Source organism: Mchenga conophoros, linkage group LG3, assembly GCF_057382185.1.
Source record: "Mchenga conophoros isolate Kocher_MC1m ecotype Shallow Benthic linkage group LG3, M_conophoros_male_GT1.1, whole genome shotgun sequence".
Taxonomy (NCBI): domain Eukaryota; kingdom Metazoa; phylum Chordata; class Actinopteri; order Cichliformes; family Cichlidae; genus Mchenga; species Mchenga conophoros.
The window spans coordinates 57590256-57609998 of record NC_140528.1 but is presented as its reverse complement, the minus strand read 5'-3'; the positions used below and the strand labels follow the sequence as shown (position 1 = coordinate 57609998).

The following is a 19743-nucleotide window of genomic DNA, read 5'->3' as shown; positions in this document are numbered from 1 at the left end:
TGAACGCGTAGCGCTACTTTGAAGTTTGTTTTTCGCACTACTTCGTACGGCACTACGTTGCCTGGTGGACGGACATGTGACCAACATACCACTCTTGAATCCCGATCCTTCTGCCAGGCAACGTAGTGCCGTACAACAGCGGAAAAAACAAAACAAATCCTCTTACGATATCACAAAAATCATGGACAATCCATAGAAAAGCCGCACCTGACTAAAAGCCACAGGGTTCAAAGCTTGTGCAAAAAGTAGTGGCTTATAGCCCGACAATTACGGTGTATATTTTCCCAAAAATACTGATAGACCTACATTTCCTTACACTGAAAATCTTTCTGTACACCACCACCATAAAACATCACACCAATTTCTTTGTCATAATAAAAGAGTCATAATTCCTAACAAAAAATCTGCATTTTCTATTTGTTACTAAAGGCTCACTCATGGCTATCACTTCAAACTGATGAGTTGATGTTTTTAAATAATTTTCAGTTTTAACAATAATAATAATACTTCTACTATTTAAATGCAAGATATAAATAACCTCCAAATTTATATTGTTAAATTGATTGTTGGAATAATGTTCAGAATGGTTTGTATCATTATAATAAAAATTTGCATCAAAATCACTGTTGTTTTCAAAATTAAATCATTTATGTTCAATTGGATCAGCTGCAGCTGCCCAGCCAAGGAAACTCATGTCTTTGAGCTCATGCCAGAGAAGGCTTGGACTTCTGTAGTTAGTGAGTTAGTGAGCTCTTTAGAAAGATCCATTCTTTCATAGATGCTATTTTTAACAATTTTAACAATAGATGCTATATGCTATTTTTTTTTTTAATCAAGAGATATGGGCCTGTACTTCCGTCCAAATAGCAAATTCTTAAGATGATGTATGTAAACCGTTATTGTGTTGTTTTCCTGGGTATTAAAAATAAATAATTAAATGTTTTATCTTGGTTTACAGGTATTTCTCCAAGTCCAACAAACCCTCCCGGTATGAAAAAAATCCATTTTCTTCTAATTATTGCTTTTACTTTAAATTTAACAGGGTGGGATAATTGTATGGCACCAATCTTCATTCACTTTAGAAAAAACAAGAAGTGTGTGCATATGTTTGATTTTTTTTTCAATTTGCCTAATACAGAAGTTTGCTATGAAATATGTTTCAAAAATTCTATAGCTGTAGTGACAAATATGTTGTGTATGAGAGACATCACCATATGTTATAACACATTTAATTTAACCTCCTAGGACCTGGCGTCCAGATATGTGGACATCACATTTTGGGTTGTCTAGACCAAATTACTAAATTTTGCTCTACAAGGGCCTGATATCCACTTACAAGGACGTTATACTGCCACTGTTCTATCGAAATTTAAACCGAATGTCCTCATATGTGGATCTCATTTTTCTCAGAAACAAAAATCAGGTTAAAAAAAATCACATAGTTCTTTGTTTTTAAATTCATCAGGTCCCAATCAGCCCAAATAGCAAAGAGAAATTAAAAATGCATGCCACGAAAGAGTTCGGGTCTTGGGAGGTTAAAGCACGAATGTCTATTTACCACAGATTACTGTAACATGACAGCTTTTTCAATAGTCGTTAACTTGTAAAGTCTCAATAGAAGTAGAGACATAGAGATAAATGTGATATAAAAATAAAAAAAATATGTGAAATTGTTTCTCGTAATTGTGAAAGAGTTTTGTGATTTTCTCCTTGTCTCCTCTACAGAGCCAGTGAAGTTTATTATAGACTTGAACTTGCTCTTCCCAATATCCAGTCTGCCCCCAAATTTCATTGATCTATTCAGAGGCTATGTGAGAAATGTGTCCTTCCCCCAAACCATCACTGAGTCTTTAATACTAGAAGACTTGAACTTCTCCACATGTAAGAATTTTGTGCTCAGTCACATTTAAATGTGTTCATACTCTGGTGCATGATTTATGAGCTGTGTTTGGTCATTCTCTTAAATGTCTTAATCAGGGTGCTATCCAAACTCCACTGGAGGACTGCAGTGTCAATGTGAGGACCAGTTTGCCTGGTCATGTGACAAATGTGGCCTATACGGTGCATGCAATAATGTCACCTCCCAAACCTGTGAATGCATCAAAGGGCTTCCTCCTGGTGGAGAGTTCTGTGAACCAATCACAAGTAAGCAGCTTGTAGCTGAAGAAATAGAATAATTTTCAAATCCAATCCTCTGAACTGCTCATCTTAGAGGAGATGCAGGGAATACAAAAGAGTGTCTCTGGGTGCTCTGTTTTTTATGCTCTGCCAAGTGCCTACTCACCTTCCTCCTCTGTCTCCCCCCATCTAGACATCCAATCATGCTGGTTACATAAAATCATCCAATGTCCAGCCACACCCTATCCGTCTCTCTATATCTATCTCCATCCTCCCAGTCTAAACTCTAAAATCACTACATTACATTTTTTATGTTATTCTTCACATAGAAATTCCACCACTTCAACATTCAGTCATATATGGTTATACTCTATCTTTAGTACATTCTCACATGAAAAGTCATTTTAACGTAATCTCTTTTTAATCCAGAAATCGTTCTTTTAATTTTTCTCTTTATAACTGTGTATATATTATATAAGCCAGACATTCTTTAGTGGCTCTTGTGTATAGCTGCCACCCATTCTCCCACAATTATATCTTTCAAGGATGTTTCCAGCCAGACTTTTAGTGAAAGGGTTGTTATTAGAATCATCATCATGGTTTATTTTTTGTTATTCTTTATAATGTTTTTAACTTAAACCAACTTATTTTTTACATAACTGATTGCATTCTGACCAGTACTGAGTATAATGTGTGGCAAAATGCTTGTGTCCATATTTAATATGTTTTAAATCTGGTGCTGATTATGACTGAAATTACCGTTTTACAGGGAGAAGAAAATGAAATATTTAAATTTTTATCTTCATTCACAGGTATCTCTCCATGTCCAACAACAACTCCTGGTATGACAAACATCTTGGTTATTTATGCATTTATTCATTTATTTATTGCAGGGATAAAGTTCGACCAATTATGTAGTAATAAAACTTACGAAAGATAAGCATTACAGTTCGTTCATGAATCAATTATTTGTAGTGGTGCAACCGATTACGGTTGATCCATAATCTGAACCGATCCCACTCCACGGTTCGGCACGCACGTGATCCGAAGATTCGAAAAAGAAGAAAAAAAGTATGTGTATGGTGGTGTGGTGGGTCTGTTAAGTGATAGTTATGGCCAGCGCTAGTGGTCCAAGTGGAGAAGCAGAGGAGTTTGCGGTATTTAAGCAGCGCTTTGCTGCCCAATCCGACCGGGCTAAAGCTATTACAAAAGCTACTGGGGTGTTTAGCTGCAGACGGGAGGCCGTATTTCATTGTGCAAAACAAGGGGTTTAAACTATGATGCACGTGCTTGAGCCACGCAATGATATCCCGTTCGCGTCCACTTTAGTGGCAAGATCGTTCAGACCTCCAGAGCAACGGAAGTGCGATATAATGAGCGGTATGTATTATAGACCCTGTGCACGAGAAAATGCTAAGTTCCTGGTTTGAGACCGGATGTAGGGTTGTACATTTCTGGTAGCTTTACTTTGCGGTCAATCGCTACTAAGATATACTCCAAAATCATGTCCAAAACTCGAAAACGGAAAGATCGTGTTAAGTTACAAAGAGCAGAAGGTGGGAACACTCACCACTGTGTGTCATAAAAAATCTAATGATCAATTTTGACGTTTAAAGAGTTTAGATCGATCAGTTGTTTACATCACTCAACACAAGCAGTACTGCATTACTGCATGCAGAAGACACATCGTCCACATTCAGAAGCACATCTCTGTATAGTGACTGGTCTTATGATTTAAACAGGCAAATGTTCAGCATTCAAACTACAGCTGAAGAATAGTCAAACCAGATGTTTCCCCGTTATGTCGAGATCAGCTAGTCAAGTACACACCTACACAGCATGTCAACAAGCCGTGAAAAAAAGCCACACAAAAAATGAATGATTGCTGGTAACGGTTTCTATACATTAGTATTTACAAAGGGTATGTTGTGAATTACCTTCAAAATTACAGTGGTCCCTCACTATAACACGGTGTCCTGCGTCCTGATCGCTGCAGATGGTCTCCTCCGTGACGTCTCTCCTGTACAGTACAGAATCGCTGCATCGATTGCTAGCAGTGTGACTCTGAAGTGCAGTACTGTATGTCCACGATGTCCACGAAACGTTTTGCACCGTCAAAAAATAAAATTGGCTACTTGATTTCACCTATCGCTGGTTATTTTTAGAACATAACACCCGCGATAAACGAGGGACAGCTGAGAAATATAACATTTGAATCCCTTTTCTCTTTTGCTCTGAGGCGCGGGGGAAAATATCGACAAGTCGATGAACATCATTTACAGATATATTGGGTAAATGCCCAAGACATAAACCAGGCGTGAATAGGACACCGGAAACAAAGCTCCCCACAGGAGTTTCCGCACCGGAAGTAGCACATGCTAACGTGCACGTAGGGTCTACCTTAACAATATAAAGCGCCTTGAGGCGACTGTTGTTGTGATTTGGCGCTTTATAAATAAAATGGAATTGAATAGAATTGAGTGATACAAAGACTGTACTGCCCTAATTTTTTTATATAATTGCGTGGAATGAGTCTTGAGTTGAATGTTTTTAACAGGCAAAAAATACTTCAATACGTAAATGTTAAACTTTTGTGTTTTTTCTTTTTTTACTGATCCAAAAATCCGATCTGTGACTTAAAACCTTCATCCGATCCGAACCGTGAGATTTTTGATCCGTTGCACCACTAATTATTTATATATTAGGTTGTCTCATGTAACGAATGAGGAGAGCTGACTGGAGTAAATTATTGGAAAACAAAGCTAAACTCCTTGATAATCTGACATATACACTGCTTTTTTTTTTTTTTTTTTTTTTTCTTAAATGACATCAGAAACAGCAGTATGCGACATTACGTGATGGCAGAGCTTCAGTTCATCCTTTGTCATTTTTTTTTCTTTTTTTTTTAATAAATAGGACAGGGGGAATGAATGAGAGAAAGAGGGGGAGAGAAAGAAAGAAAACCAAAGGGGAGAAGAGACGGTGAGAAGGGGGGGGAAGAGAGAGAAAAAAAAAAAAGAACTCCTGGGTCACCTGTATGGAGAAAAAAAAAAAACAAACAAAAAAAACAAACAGAGGAGACAGCAAACAACAAAGAGTAACATAATAATAGAGAAAACAAAGCACCATCACAATAAACTAGCTAGTCATAGATATCAATATTTACTAAATAATAAACGATATTGTGCAGCACGCAAGATAGACAGCGCACAGTGTGCTTTGAGGCAGCAGCCAAGAAAGCTTTAGTCCGCGTCTGTGAATACCCATGTGTGCATACCTGTGTGGATCAGCATGCTTGCATTCCAAAGGTTTCTCCATGTAATGATCTGCTAGGGAGTGTGGGGGGGCCACAGCCCCGTCCTCCAGGGTGTGAAGCGGGTATGGAGGAGATCAAAACTCCAGACATCCAGAGGCCCCCAGAACACAAGAGACCATGGAAGACCAACAGAGGGGCAGCCGCGCCACTGTCCCAGTAAGAGCTGAGGAGAGTCCCAGATGAGGGCTCGCCCAGCAGCCGCGGAGCAGAAGTCAGGGGGAGTTGCAGTGACGCGCCCGTGAGCTCCGCCGGCCCCCAGCTGTGCCTGAGTGACCGAGCCCCAGGCCGAGAGGCCGGGGGCACCCCACCTCCAAAGGGGCCCGAGCGAGCCCCAGGCCCCAGGCCCCGACAAGCGGCCGCCAAGGAGTGAGCCGGTGTGTACCCGGACGCCCACCCCCAGACACAAAGAACCACCAACACACCGACACCTGAGGGAGTCCGCCACCGGCAGGGGAAGTGGTGGTGGGTGGAGATAGGCCTCCAAACCTTGGAGGGCCTGAGGTGTCCCCAGAGAGGTGGCGTCTGATACCCAACCTGACATATAGACACAGACATACAGGCACACACAGACACAAACATCCATTCCCACCCTCATGCTCTCATATGCACTCACTCCACACTCAACCAACGTGGAGACAGACATAAAGAGACGCTGTACACACAATCACACTCCCCAAGCGTACTCTACAAACCGGGTCTAGGTACCCTTGCCCCTGGAGGGGGGAATTGCACCCAGACCCAGGTGGTGTTACCCTTTTCCCTGTGGTGGGGAGAGGCAGACCACCCCGACTCCGCAGCAGCAGGGAGGCCCCACACCCCAGACCGCAGTCGGACGGCCAACTCCTCCTACTAGCCCTCCCGCTCCAGCAGGTCGCAGAGAATGGGGGTGGGAGAAGACTCCAAACCTCCCTCCACCCGCTCATTGTAATGTTGATGCATATGTGTTCTAAGGTGCAATTAAAACCCAGGTGGGCATGGAGCTACCTGCCAAGGAGCAGCAGGTAAGCACATAGTCCCTCCTGCTAGCCCTCAATGACTAAGTGTATTTAAAATTGAGAGGTGGGCAACGACGTCAGGGGTGAGGTATACACCCTGATGGTGATTTGGACTCCGTGATTGTGCCCACCCCCAAGATCCTATATGTATGTGTAATGAGAGTGTGAATAATGTGAATGTCTAAGTTGTGGGATAAAATTGAGGCAGAGGCAGCCAGAAGGGGACGGGGGGGGGGGGGGGGGTAGCCTCCTCTGCACCCTGGTGACATACCCCCACTCCAAGGCCCTGCATGTGTGGGTGGTTGTGGAGGAGCGGGAAGAGGGAGGCAGCTGGAGATGGGGAGGGAAGGAAGGGAGGGGCAGGTAACCCCTCCCTGGGGCCAGCTCCCCCGCTGACCCCAGTAGGCACTCCCACCCTCCGCGACCCGCCAGGGAAGGGGGGCCCAGGCCCATCAGACCGGGGCCCAGTGCAGTAGCGCCCCCCGGCTCCACAGAGCCCTGGACAGTCCACCCAACCCCACCACAGAGAAAACTGCACCCACCCCACCATCCACACATCTTCCAGACTACATAAGACGGTAAACGCCCAGGCTGAGATCTTCCTCCACCTCTCCTGTATCTCCCCCTCCTGCAGAGAGTTCCTGAAGAGAAGAAAGCTCCTGCAAGATGTGACCATCCCCCCCACCAGTTGAAGAGCCCCCCAGGCGGCTCGACGCACCGGCGGCACCCTGCTCCAGGGTCGGGCCCCCATGCACCCACCCGCCCACAACCCCGGCAACACACCAACCAGGACCCAAGCCCCCGAGGCCCGGCCCGGGCCCCAGCCCAGAGACGGAGCGCCCCCAGAACCTCACGCCCATCCCGGACCCACCCAGGGGCAGCCAGGTTGCCAGGTCAGTAACCCACGTCCGTCAGCACAGACCCTCCCCTAGCCCCGCTGCACGCAGCCGCGAGGAAACAGTCACCTGAGAGCCAACAGAGCCCCCAACCGGACGTGACCGCTACCCCGGGTTGAGCTCCCCAAGGAAGATGCCTCCGGGGAACCCCCCGACGCCCTAAGCCTGTCCCTACCCCCTCACCAATCACAACAGTGAAGGCGGGACCAAACTATGACCCCCCACCCCCACTAGGTGATGGAGCTGATAAAAGGGGCCCAGAGCAATTGATCTAATGTGGTGGCAGAGGCTGTGTCAAGACTAATGTAATCTAATAGATAATTTCTATATTGGTTAGAATTAAGATTATTTTTACTGTACTGCCCTAATTTTTTTATATAATTGCGTGGAATGAGTCTTGAGTTGAATGTTTTTAACAGGCAAAAAATACTTCAATACGTAAATGTTAAACTTTTGTGTTTTTTCTTTTTTTGCTGATCCAAAAATCCGATCTGTGACTTAAAACCTTCATCCGATCCGAACCGTGAGATTTTTGATCCGTTGCACCACTAATTATTTATATATTAGGTTGTCTCATGTAACGAATGAGGAGAGCTGACTGGAGTAAATTATTGGAAAACAAAGCTAAACTCCTTGATAATCTGACATATACACTGCTTAACACAATATCTTATATTAAATGACATCTCCCATCATTGTAACAGGTCTATGTGATGAATTTTCCCCTTTTTTCCTTCACAGCACCAATGGACTTTGATATAGTCCTTGAATTACACATCCCAGCATCCAGTGTGGCCCCAGATTTCAGTGATGTACTCAGACACATTGTGAGAAATGTCTCCCTAACCCAAACCATCACTGAGTCTTTAACACTGAAAAACCTGACCTTCACCACATGTAAGGACTTGATCTTAATTGACTTTTGTACTCAGTCATATGTAATAGTGTTCATTTGATCCCGCATGACTTATGAACTGTGTGTGTTGTCTTAAAAAGGGTGCTATCCAAACTCCACTGGAGGGCAGCAGTGTCAGTGTGAGGACCAGTTTGCTTGGTCATGTGACAAGTGTGAAGTCTACGGTGCCTGTAGTGATGTCATCTCCCCAATATGTGGGTGCATAAAAGGACTTCCTTCTACTGGAGAGTTCTGTGAGCCAATCACAGGTAAGCACTGAAATCTTCTAGCTGTTGCTACAGAAAAGTGCTTTCACCAAAGACCTTAATGAATGTATCTGACCAGCGTGTGTTCATCAACATATAGTTATGGTTACTTAGAATCACTTATTAAACATATGCTTCACTGTAAACTCTCTATAGTTAGAAATAATGGTGTGTTCTTGTTTCCTTTGTCTCTTTTTCATGTGTTTTTGGTTTTTCTTTGCTGTTAATTATTTTTTGTCATTCACTAGAAAATGAACATTTTAAAAGTATAATTTCCCTCTACAGATGTTTCTTCATGTCCAACAACAACTCCTGGTATGTGAACATTCTTCTTGCATCATTGTTCCTTCTTTGAAGTATTGTTTTGCCGTAAATATCATTACAAAAAAAATGTGTAGTCACTGTATTTTACGGAAGTGTAGAGCTGCCACCCAGGGAAAAGAAAAATCGAGCCTATATCACGTCATAACGTGAAAAGTTTACTGTTGTAACATTACACTCTTCATGTTTGAACAATATACTATCATGCAAATACAATATACATAATTATCATGTTCGTGAAATATAATATTTATATTGTATGAACATAAAAGTTTTTTGTTATAACGTGATAGTAGTGATAGTATATTGTACAACCATGAAAAGTATATTGTTAGAACAATAAACTTTTCACGTTATAATTAGAGATGGACCGATCCGATATTACGTATCGGTCCGATACTGACCTAAATTACTGGATCGGATATCGGAGAAAAATAAAAAATGTAATTCTATCCATTAAATATCACGAAAGCACCTCACAAAACTTGCAACACGCCGTAACTCACCTCAGAACGTTAGCACTATGCATCGGAGCAGTATGCATCACGTGATAGAGCGGCTGTGGCATGCGGGACCTGTGGTGGTCTGGATAGCATGTGGAGCTTCGCTAGCATCTCCAACAAAGTTATCCCGAGAGAAGTAAAGCAAGTGTGTAAGTCCATCTCTGAATGTTTGTAAAGCATTCCTGCGTTAAGCTTAACAACCAATATATGGAGCGACTGCCTCTTCTGGCTGCTACTTCAATCATGAAACTGCTTAATGATCAGCTGATCAGCTTTTCTGTCGCAAGTCCGTCTCTCTTGTTTGTTTTTGGCCCACTTTGCACCAGAAAGAGGAAACCAGTGGATAAACAACAGCAGCACATTTAAGCTTGATAAGCTGTTGTTAGAATGTATTTAATATTACTTTCTACACCAGGATCTTTTTCTACGTAGCTGACGGCTGGTAACTGTGCAGGGGCGGATCTAGCAAAGTTTAGCCAGGGGGGCCGATAGGGCATGAACAGGGAAAAGGGAGCACAAAGACATACTTTTCTTTCTTATTCTCATTTAAAATGTCGAGCTTTTAATAAATAATTATCTGACACCCAAAGTTCTAATTTGATGTAAAATGAATAGAAGTCCATTACTGTATATAGTAACTATTAAGTCTAATATATATATATATATATATATATATATATATATATATATATATAGCTTATATATATATATATATATATATATATATATATATATATATATATAGCTTATATATATATATATATAAGCTATAGTACTTTTTCCTTTGGGAAGGTACCATCTGTGCAGACTGCAATTTTGTTGAAGAAAGATGTTGAATCTATTTAATATTTCTTGAAAAATAATTGATTTCTGTGCATTTTTTTTCACACTGCATCAAATTAAGGTTGATTACGTCGATTAAGCATCATGAGGTGGAGCGTGAGGGGTGGTTCCTTATTATTTTTTATTTATTTATTTTTGTTGTTGCTGGGAGTTGGAACCCTATTAGTTAGGTTGCTTAATATTTACGCTAAGTACTCTTTAAAATACCAGAATAGGGAGGATGGTGTAGATTTAAGTTTATTAGATTGATCAGTATTGCTGAACTATGAAATTTTTTTTTGCATACAGGTATAACAGAATAGCTTTAGTGTAGTTGTTGTTTTAAACTTGAGTATGAACTTATACAAAATGCAGCAAGATATTTAAAAAACAGTTTTGTTGATTAAAAAACACTATATCGGATTCATATCGGTATCGGCAGATATCCAAATTTATGATATCGGTATCGGTATCTGACATAAAAAAGTGGTATCGTGCCATCTCTAGTTATAATGTGATATACCTCTATTTTTCTTTTGCCTGGGTGGCAGCTCTACACTTCCATAATATATAACAACAACACTTTCAGTGTTCTTAGTTTGAAATGTAAAACAGTATGCTGAAATCTAAACTGCTGCTTTTTTCCTGTTTTTATAGTCATAACACCATCAACAACATTAACCACAGCAACAACCGGTATGGCGTTTGAAATGTAAAGTAAAGAATGAATGTCTGTGTGTGAGCTCCAGATCATCAGTTCCTCTGTAAAATCTAAGACATGAATCCCTTTTTTTTGTACCAACACAGCTATTTATTTGGCTGCATTAGAAAAGAGAAATTTGAAATATAAGAAAGGTATGCTGAAATCTGAACTACTGCTTTGTTTTTCTGAGTTTTTCAGTCCCAACCAGTGTTGGGCAAGTTACTTTGAAAAAGTAATTAATCATAGTTACTAGTTACTTATTTAAAAAAGTAACTGAGTTACAAGATTACAAGTTACAAAGAAATTAATTACTTGAAAAGTAACTATTGTTTTACTACTAAAAAATGTTTAACCCTCTGGGGTCCAGGGTATAATTGGCCATTTTTAACTACTTTTGATTTTCCCCACATTTCACCTTTAAAAACTGTTTATTTGCCTTGTTTGGTATCATCCTTTTCAGCACAACCTCACGTGTCTGAATTTACAGTTATGTTTTCATTTTGACAGACTGTATTAACACAATTGATGCAAAATCAGACAAAAAACATAACATCCGAGTAGAAAAAGTTATATTTTTTACTGTAACAACCACAAACATTTTTAATGAATCATATTTCATAACTTTAAATGCAAATATAAATTGTCAATTTTAAAATCATATGCACAAGTTTTGCAAACAACAAAATTATTTGCAGCCATTCAACTTTCACCCTTAAAAAAAACAAAAACATTTAAAGCTATTTACATAACAATCAGGTGTCCTGCATTCAATAAGATGCCACACAAAATATTTGTGCGACTCCCAAAAAATCATTTCTGTCCACTATAAAGGAGAACATCACAGCCTGATACCTGCAGGTCTGACAGCAGCAGGTGTATCACTCCTGTTTCTACCTGGAGACAGCAGCCGCCTCATTGTTCTGACACACAACACCAACCTATCCACAACACTACACACTAAATACACAAGACAACACATTAACTACACACCCCAAACATGCTAAACGTCACAAATCTCTCACATCTCAAAACTCTCTCTCTTTCTCTCTCGCTGTCACTCCTAAAACCTCCCCCTCTTCCTAAACAACCAAATGTCATGTTTTCATATCATTTTTTGATTGGTCGACATGGCGCATTTTTTCACCAACATGAAAGGTCTGTTTTTTGTTTAGTTTTTTTTTATTTTTTGCTCATAAGCAGAGAGTGCTTGCTGCGCTGTCCTTGGACAGTAAACATGATGAAACTATTGAGGAAAAAACTCTGCGTATATATTGTTTATCATGACTCTGGTTTTACGTGGCCTATCAACACAATTTAAAAACTGGTATATATGACCATTTTGCTTTGTCATCTTAAAGTGGTCATGTGATTGGCTTACCACGACTACTTTATTCTTCCTCAGTCAAAAAGCAGCACTCATGTAATTGTTTTGCCCCCTTTGCTTCAGGTGTTGTGCCAAAAAGCAATTGTCTGCCAGAAAGTGATTGCCGTCCGCGGGAACGCGCGCAGCTGCTTAAAGCTGTAGCACGTAGATTAGAGCATTTTCAGATGAAAACACAGTTTTCAAACCTGTCCGGGCTAGTGTGGACGTACCCTTAGTGAGCTCTTTAGAATGATCCATTCTTTCATAAATGTTTGGAAAAAGGTGGACTGCATGGCTAGGTGCTCTTTTATACACCTGTCACAATGGAGCTGAAAAAATCTAAAATAAAAAATTAAGAGGTGTGGCCCTTCACTTCTGTACTTCTTCTAGTCCTGTACGTCTCAAAAGAAGTAGAAACATCTTAGATGGGGTGTTTGTTCATAAACAATTTATGTAAATGTTGTTTCTCATAATTGTGAAAGTTTTGTGATGATTTTCTCCTTGTCTCCTCTACAGAGCCAGTGGAGTTTAATATAGACTTGAACTTGCTCTTCCCAATATCCAGTCTGCCCCCAAATTTCATTGATCTGTTCAGAGGCTATGTGAGAAATGTGTCCTTTCCCCAAAACATCACTGGGTCTTTAATAATAGAAGACTTGAACTTCACCACATGTAAGAATTTTGTGCTCAGTCACATTTAAATGTGTTCATACTCTGGTGCATGATTTATGAGCTGTGTTTGGTGATTGTCTTAAATGTCTTTATCAGGGTGCTATCCAAACTCCACTGGAGGACAGCAGTGTCAATGTGAGGACCAGTTTGCCTGGTCATGTGAGAAGTGTGGCCGATACGGTGCATGCAGTAATGTCACCTCCCAAACCTGTGAATGCATCAAAGGGCTTCCTCCTGGTGGAGAGTTCTGTGAACCAATTGCAAGTAAGCCTCTGTCACAACCAGTTTCTAACTCCTTGCTCTGCAGCACAGACACCCCCAATAATGTAAACCAACCAAAAATAATTATTATCCTGTTTTGTTTTTTAAACTCCTTTTACAGTATGGCAAAAAAACAAAACTTCAGCTTCAACTTCTTCTCTCCAGTCCTCTCTATCTTATGTTTTTCTCTATATTGTTTATTGCATATTAAGGTTCCTGTTTACTCTCCATAGAAAATAGAGAAACGGTACATTTGCAATAGCAAGATACTCCATGATCCAAACTGCACAGACAAAATTTGTGTTTGCTTATATTTGTTGAGCTTACTTAAAATTTCATGACACCTAAACAAAATAACTCCATTGACTCCCATTTCTCTTCAGCAATACTGCTAAACGCCTTGTTTTGACTTAATTCTCACCATGGCCACATAGCCATGATGGGACGGACAAAAGGGTTGTTTCTGAGGGTGTACACGGGCCTGTGGGATGGCTTTACTTTCTTGTTTTTAAGGAGTATCTCCAAACCTTCCACCACAAACAATTCCAGACTGGCAACAAGAAAGAATTAACCAACACTTTAATGATTTTATCTCATACAAATTTAATTTAATAAACTTCTTAACCAAAAAGTAATTAATAGTGTTCCTGATTATTCCCATCCAATTTAAAATATTCTAAGGACATTTCAAAACAACTATTCCTAACTGTCAAAAAGGAATATTTTAAAGTTAGAGAGAGAGTGCCTCCCAAATCCAATCTTGGAGCTGGTTTTATGCTTCCACTGAGGAGGAGTCTGAAAACTGAAGATCCTGCCTCCCATTCTCCTTTTAAAAATCTTGCACTCTGCAATAATGTCTCCTCACAAACCTGCAGGTACATAAAAGGGCTTCCTCTCACTGGAGAGTTCTGTGACCTGATCACAAATGAACTACTTGTAGCTGAATGCATCCACTTTGTGATATTACCACTCCCAGATATCATGAAACATAGAGAAGAGATACAATTTCTTAAGTAGACTTGTTTATTACGATCACAATACCACCCTTTCTAGAATTCATGAGCTTTTCAGAATGACCCATTCAAACATTTTAAACTGAGTAGCCTTGCAGGTTGAGTCCTGTCAGCCACACTCCCCCTGAGATTGGTGCATTAGTTTAATTAACTGGGTCAGCTTTAGTGGCCTAAAAGTAGGTCTCAAAGGAATACCACCTACAAATACACCAATACAGATGTACACATCCAGTCACATTGTTTACTTAAAATCATCATCATATCATTCTTTCTATATCTATCCCTACTCGCCCAGACTAAACTCTAAAATCCCTTCATTACATTTTTATGCTATTCTTCACATAAAATTCGATGATATTTCCGTCCTTCTAATGGAGAGTTTCGTAAACCAATCACAAGTAAGCACTGAAATCTAGCTGTTGCTACAGAAAAGTGCTTTCGCCAAAGACCTTAATAAATGTATCTGACCAGCAGGTGTTCATCAACATATAGCTATGGTTACAAAGGATCATCTATCAAACATAGGCTTCAGTGTAAACTTTCTGTTGTTAAAAATAACGGCGCGTTCTTGATCTTTTTTCCTTTTTTCTCCGTTTTTCATTTTTGATTTGTGGTCTTCTTTGCTGTTAATCATTTTTGTCATATACTAAAAAATAAACATTTTCAAACCCTGAATTTCCTCCACAGATATTTCTCCATGTCCAACAACAACTCCAGGTATGTGAACAATTCTTGCTTTCCTTGTTCCTTCTTTAAAGTATTGTTTTGCAGTAAATATCTTTACAAAATTTGCAGTCACTGTATTTACTAACCTAAAGTCTTTCAACAATGTCATTTGTGTTAATAATTAATTAACACAAATTATTTATTATAAATAATTACTTATAATTATACATTATTATAAATTAATTAACACTAATTGTTAATAATTTATATAGTCAAATATAAATATCACCAAAGCTTATGTGGTGATAATATATAACCACAGCACTTGTTGTGTTCTGCTTCCTGTCCTTAAAGCAAACACTTGATATTAAAGACATAATATGTACGTTGCAAGGATAATTTAAATTAGATTCTGTGGCTGCATTTAAAAATATTAATCTACAACACAAAAAAGTATGCTGAAATCTAAACTGCTGCTTTTTTCCCTGTTTTATAGCCATAACACCATCAACACCAGAAACTACAGCAACAAACGGTATGGTGTTTGAAATGTAAAGTGAAGAATGAATGTATGTATGTGAGCTCCAGATTATCACTTGCACTGTAAAATCTAAAACACGAATCACTTTTGTTGTACCAACACAGCTGTTTATATGGCTGCATTTAGAAAAGAGAAGGTTGAAATATAAGAAAAGTGTGCTGAAATCTGAACTGCTGCTTTTTTCTGTTTTCACAGTCACAACACCAGTAATAACAATGCCTACTACAACATATGGTATGAAGTGTGAAATGTAAAGCATAAATGTTTTTGTGAGCGCCTGATCATCACTTGCACTTTAAATTCTGAAAAACTGCATGACTGTTGTTGTAACGACATCCGTATTTAAATGATCTGCAACTACACCCTATTTATGTGATTTTGTTAATAACTTTAATCTCTGTTAATACTTTATATATTCATATGCAGTCCCAATCAAAAGGTTAAGACCACCTGCAAAAAGTCAAAAAATCATATTTTGCATGGATGGATATTAACAAGGTTCCAAGTGGAGCTTCAAAATGCAACAAGACAGAATGGGAGTGTTATGGATGTTTTCATTTAATAAAGCCTGGACACAAACAGTGAGCGGTCGCTGGACAGAAACAAAAACACAGGCCTGGGGACTCGAACCCCAGGATTTTCCCTCTGGAGACTCGAACTCCTTTATAGGAATAAGATAAATCATTTTTTGAGCATGCAATTTATTGAAAAAAACTGAAACGGGCTGTTTTACTGCTGGATTCATTGTCATTTTCTGTCAGGTAGTCACACTGTAATTCCGATGGCCAAAGACAAAAAAGGTTTCTTTTGTTTAACGTAGTCGGGTTGTTTAACTGCATAAGCAGGATCTCTCACAGCGCACCATCGCTGCTGAGGTGGGCCGTAGTAAGACAGTCATTTGAAATTTCTTAAATGATCCTGAGGGTTATGGAACAAAAAATTCAAAGCTGTTTTGGCTGTCGCCATTACATATTCAGTTTACCATTCTGCTATCCCTGAGTATCTATGGCCGGACACTAAAACTATTCTGTGTTCTGTCCCCTTCATATCTTCTCTGTCTTTTGTTTTCAGCTGTGCCCATCATTTTAAGTGGATCTGGATCAACTCTGATGTTCTTGTAGAGTTGACGTTTTTTTAGGAATTGCTACCTGATGTGGTCAAAGCATTTGTTCCTTTAAGCATTCGATCCAGGTTTTAACCATGAGTTGTTGTCATGAACTCTGTGTAGTGACTGAACAAATTAGATTGTGGATATTAGCAGAAATAAGCTTATTATTTTAGTGTGTCAGTAGAGTCTCTCTTTTAGCAAAATAGTGAGCATTTTGGAAATTACTCACCAAGCTCTACTTGGTGTAGAGCTGCTGCACCAAGTTCTTAAATCAACTGCAGCAGGACTATATTATTATTATTATTATTATTATTATTAGTATTAAGCAAGTAAATCTGAGCTGTCCACTTTGTACTTATTCTTACAAAATATTTTTTGATATCTTCAAGACTTTTTAATATTCAATACTCTGACATTCTCACTATTTTAAAAAATAGTTTAAAATTTTTTTTTCTTTCAACCAGCATTTCCTAATTATACATTATATGCTTGACATGGGTCATCAATATGGATACATCATCCTAAATTTCATTTATTTGATCAGTCTTCAATGCCATAATTCTTTCTTGTGACTCATTTTTAAGGTGGTTCACTCACATTAAATGAACACTTGACATCTGAATTATGTATAATCCAAAAAACAGGAATATGATAACTTCCATCACTTAAAATTAATCCACTTGTTATTGAAAAATGAGCATTTGGAAAAACCATTTTGTTAATAAGGGTTATACTTTCTTTGGTAATCTGACTAGGTTTACTAGGTCAATTGAAACCGATGAGTTAATGTTTTTAAATAATTTCCAATTTCAACAAGATTTATATGAATGCTTCTACTATTTAAATGCAATATGTAACTACTATTAAATTTCTTCTTGAATAACATTTAGAATATTATTCATCATTATAATAAACATTTGCATCAAAATCAATGTTGTTTTTTAAAATTAACTAATTTATGTTCGATTGGAGCAGCTGCAGCTGCCCAGCCAAGGACACTCATGTCTTTAAGCTGATGCCAGAGGAGGTTTGGACCTCAGTAGTTATTGAGTTAGTGAGCTCTTTAGAATGATCCATCCTTTCATAAATGTTTGAAAAAGGTGACTGCATGGCTAGATGCTCTTTTGTTTTGTTTTTTACACCTGTGAAAATGGAGCTGAAAAAAATCTGAATTAAAAAATTAAGAGGTGTGGCCCTTCACTTCTGTACTTCTTCTGATCCTGTGCATCTCAAAAGAAGTAGAAACATCTTAGATGGGGTGTTTGTTCATAAACAATTTATGTAAATGTTGTTTCTCATATTTGTGAAAGAGTTTTGTGATGATTTTCTTCTTGTCCCCTCTACAGAGCCAGTGGAGTTTAATATAGACTTGAACTTGCTCTTCCCAATATCCAGTCTGCCCCCAAATTTCATTGATCTATTCAGAGGCTATGTGAGAAATGTGTCCTTTCCCCAAAACATCACTGGGTCTTTAATAATAGAAGACTTGAACTTCACCACATGTAAGAATTTTGTGCTCAGTCACATTTAAATGTGTTCATACTCTGGTGCATGATTTATGAGCTGTGTTTGGTGATTGTCTTAAATGTCTTTATCAGGGTGCTATCCAAACTCCACTGGAGGACTGCAGTGTCAATGTGAGGACCAGTTTGCCTGGTCATGTGAGAAGTGTGGCCGATACGGTGCATGCAGTAATGTCACCTCCCAAACCTGTGAATGCATCCAAGGGCTTCCTCCTGGTGGAGAGTTCTGTGAACCAATCGCAAGTAAGCCTCTGTCACAGCCAGTTTCTAACTCTTTGCTCTGCAGCACAGACACCCCCAATATTGCAAACCAACCAAAAATAATTATTATCCTGTTTTGTTTTTTAAACTCTTTTTACAGTATGGCAAAAAAACAAAACTTCAGCTTCAACTTCTTCTCTCCAGTCCTCTCTATCTTATGTTTTTCTCTATATTGTTTATTGCATATTAAGGTTCCTGTTTACTCTCCATAGAAAATAGAGAAACGGTACATTTGCAATAGCAAGATACTCCATGATCCAAACTGCACAGACAAAATTTGTGTTTGCTTATATTTGTTGAGCTTACTTAAAATTCGCAAGTAAGCTGCTGTTAATAAAATATTACTGCTTCTATGGGAATTAAGATGATAAGAGCAGTGTTGCTGATTAAATAAATACCTTAAATACCTTTTGTGGAAATGCACAAAAGGTCCATCATGGTCCGTGGTGAATTTCACTTATTGCAAAGTGGAATGCATCCAATTTCTTAAATAGACTCACCCAATGTCAAGCCACACCACATTATTCTATCTATATCTATCCCTACTCGCCCACTCTAAACTCTAAAATCCCTTCATTACATCTTCATGTTATTCTTCACATAAAATTCGATGATATTTCCGTCCTTCTAATGGAGAGTTTCGTAAACCAATCACAAGTAAGCACTGAAATCTTCTCGCGGTTGCTTCAGAAAAGTGCTGTCACCAACGACCTTATTAAATGTATCTGGCCAGGATGTGCTCATCAATATATAGCTACGGTTACTTAGAATCATCTATTAAACTTCAGTGTAAACTTTCTGTTGTTAAAAATAACGGTGTGTTCTTGTATTTGTTTTTTTTTTGTCTTTGTCATTTGTGGTTTTTTTTGTCTTCTTTGCTGTTAATAATTTTTGTCATATACTAAAAAATAAACATTGCAACCCTGAATTTCCTCCACAGATATTTCTCCATGTCCAACAACAACTCCAGGTATGTGAACAATTCTTGCTTTCCTTGTTCCTTCTTTAAAGTATTGTTTTGCAGTAAATATCACTAAAAAATTTGTAGTCACTGTATTTACTAACCTAAAGTCTTTCAACAATTTCACCAAGGCTTATATGGTGATGATATGTAAGCACAGCACTCCTGTCCTTAAAGCAAACACTTGATATTAAAGACATAATATGTACATTGCAAGGGTAATTTAAATTAGATTCTGTGGCTGCATTTAAAAATATTAATCTACAACACAAAAAAGTGTGCTGAAATCTGAACTGCTGCTTTTTTCTGTTTTCACAGTCACAACACCAGTAATAACAATGCCTACTACAACATATGAAATGTAAAGCATAAATGTTTTTGTGAGCGCCTGATCATCACTTGCATTTTATTTGATTTTGTTTTTTTGTTTTTTTTTAAATTTTTTATATATTCATGTACAGTCCCAATCAAAAGTTTAGGACCACTTGAAAAATCTCAAAAAATCACATTTTGCATGGATGGATCTTAACAAGATTTCA

At 38.7% G+C, this 19743-nt stretch overlaps 2 protein-coding genes across 2 annotated transcripts in view; both read left to right on the top strand.

The window, feature by feature from the left end:
• The window catches only part of LOC146579723 (scavenger receptor cysteine-rich type 1 protein M160-like), a 40183-nt gene extending 26657 nt beyond the window's left edge, over positions 1-13526 (top strand). Inside the window, 8 exon segments of the mRNA XM_085267987.1 lie at positions 959-988; positions 1726-1881; positions 1978-2145; positions 8067-8222; positions 8322-8489; positions 12715-12800; positions 12967-13134; positions 13515-13526. Coding sequence (XP_085124113.1) covers positions 959-988; positions 1726-1881; positions 1978-2145; positions 8067-8222; positions 8322-8489; positions 12715-12800; positions 12967-13134; positions 13515-13526 — 944 coding nt within the window.
• On the top strand, positions 13098-19539 carry LOC146579722 (adhesion G protein-coupled receptor F5-like). The gene is made up of 7 exons (XM_085264285.1): positions 13098-13134; positions 14832-14861; positions 15307-15345; positions 15547-15585; positions 17806-17961; positions 18058-18225; positions 19184-19539. Exons 4-7 carry the CDS (start codon positions 15567-15569, stop codon positions 19219-19221), a joined length of 381 nt encoding a protein of 126 aa, XP_085120411.1. The 5' UTR covers positions 13098-13134; positions 14832-14861; positions 15307-15345; positions 15547-15566; the 3' UTR covers positions 19222-19539.
• The last annotated feature ends 204 nt before the right edge of the window (positions 19540-19743 follow it).

What these genes read in the sequence shown, in the direction of transcription:
- LOC146579722 (XM_085264285.1), top strand. An exon ending in AGACTTGAACTTCACCACAT is followed by an intron (nt 17,962 to 18,057) that starts GTAAGAATTTTG and finishes TGTCTTTATCAG; the next exon opens with GGTGCTATCCAAACTCCACT. An exon ending in GTTCTGTGAACCAATCGCAA is followed by an intron (nt 18,226 to 19,183) that starts GTAAGCCTCTGT and finishes TTTCCTCCACAG; the next exon opens with ATATTTCTCCATGTCCAACA.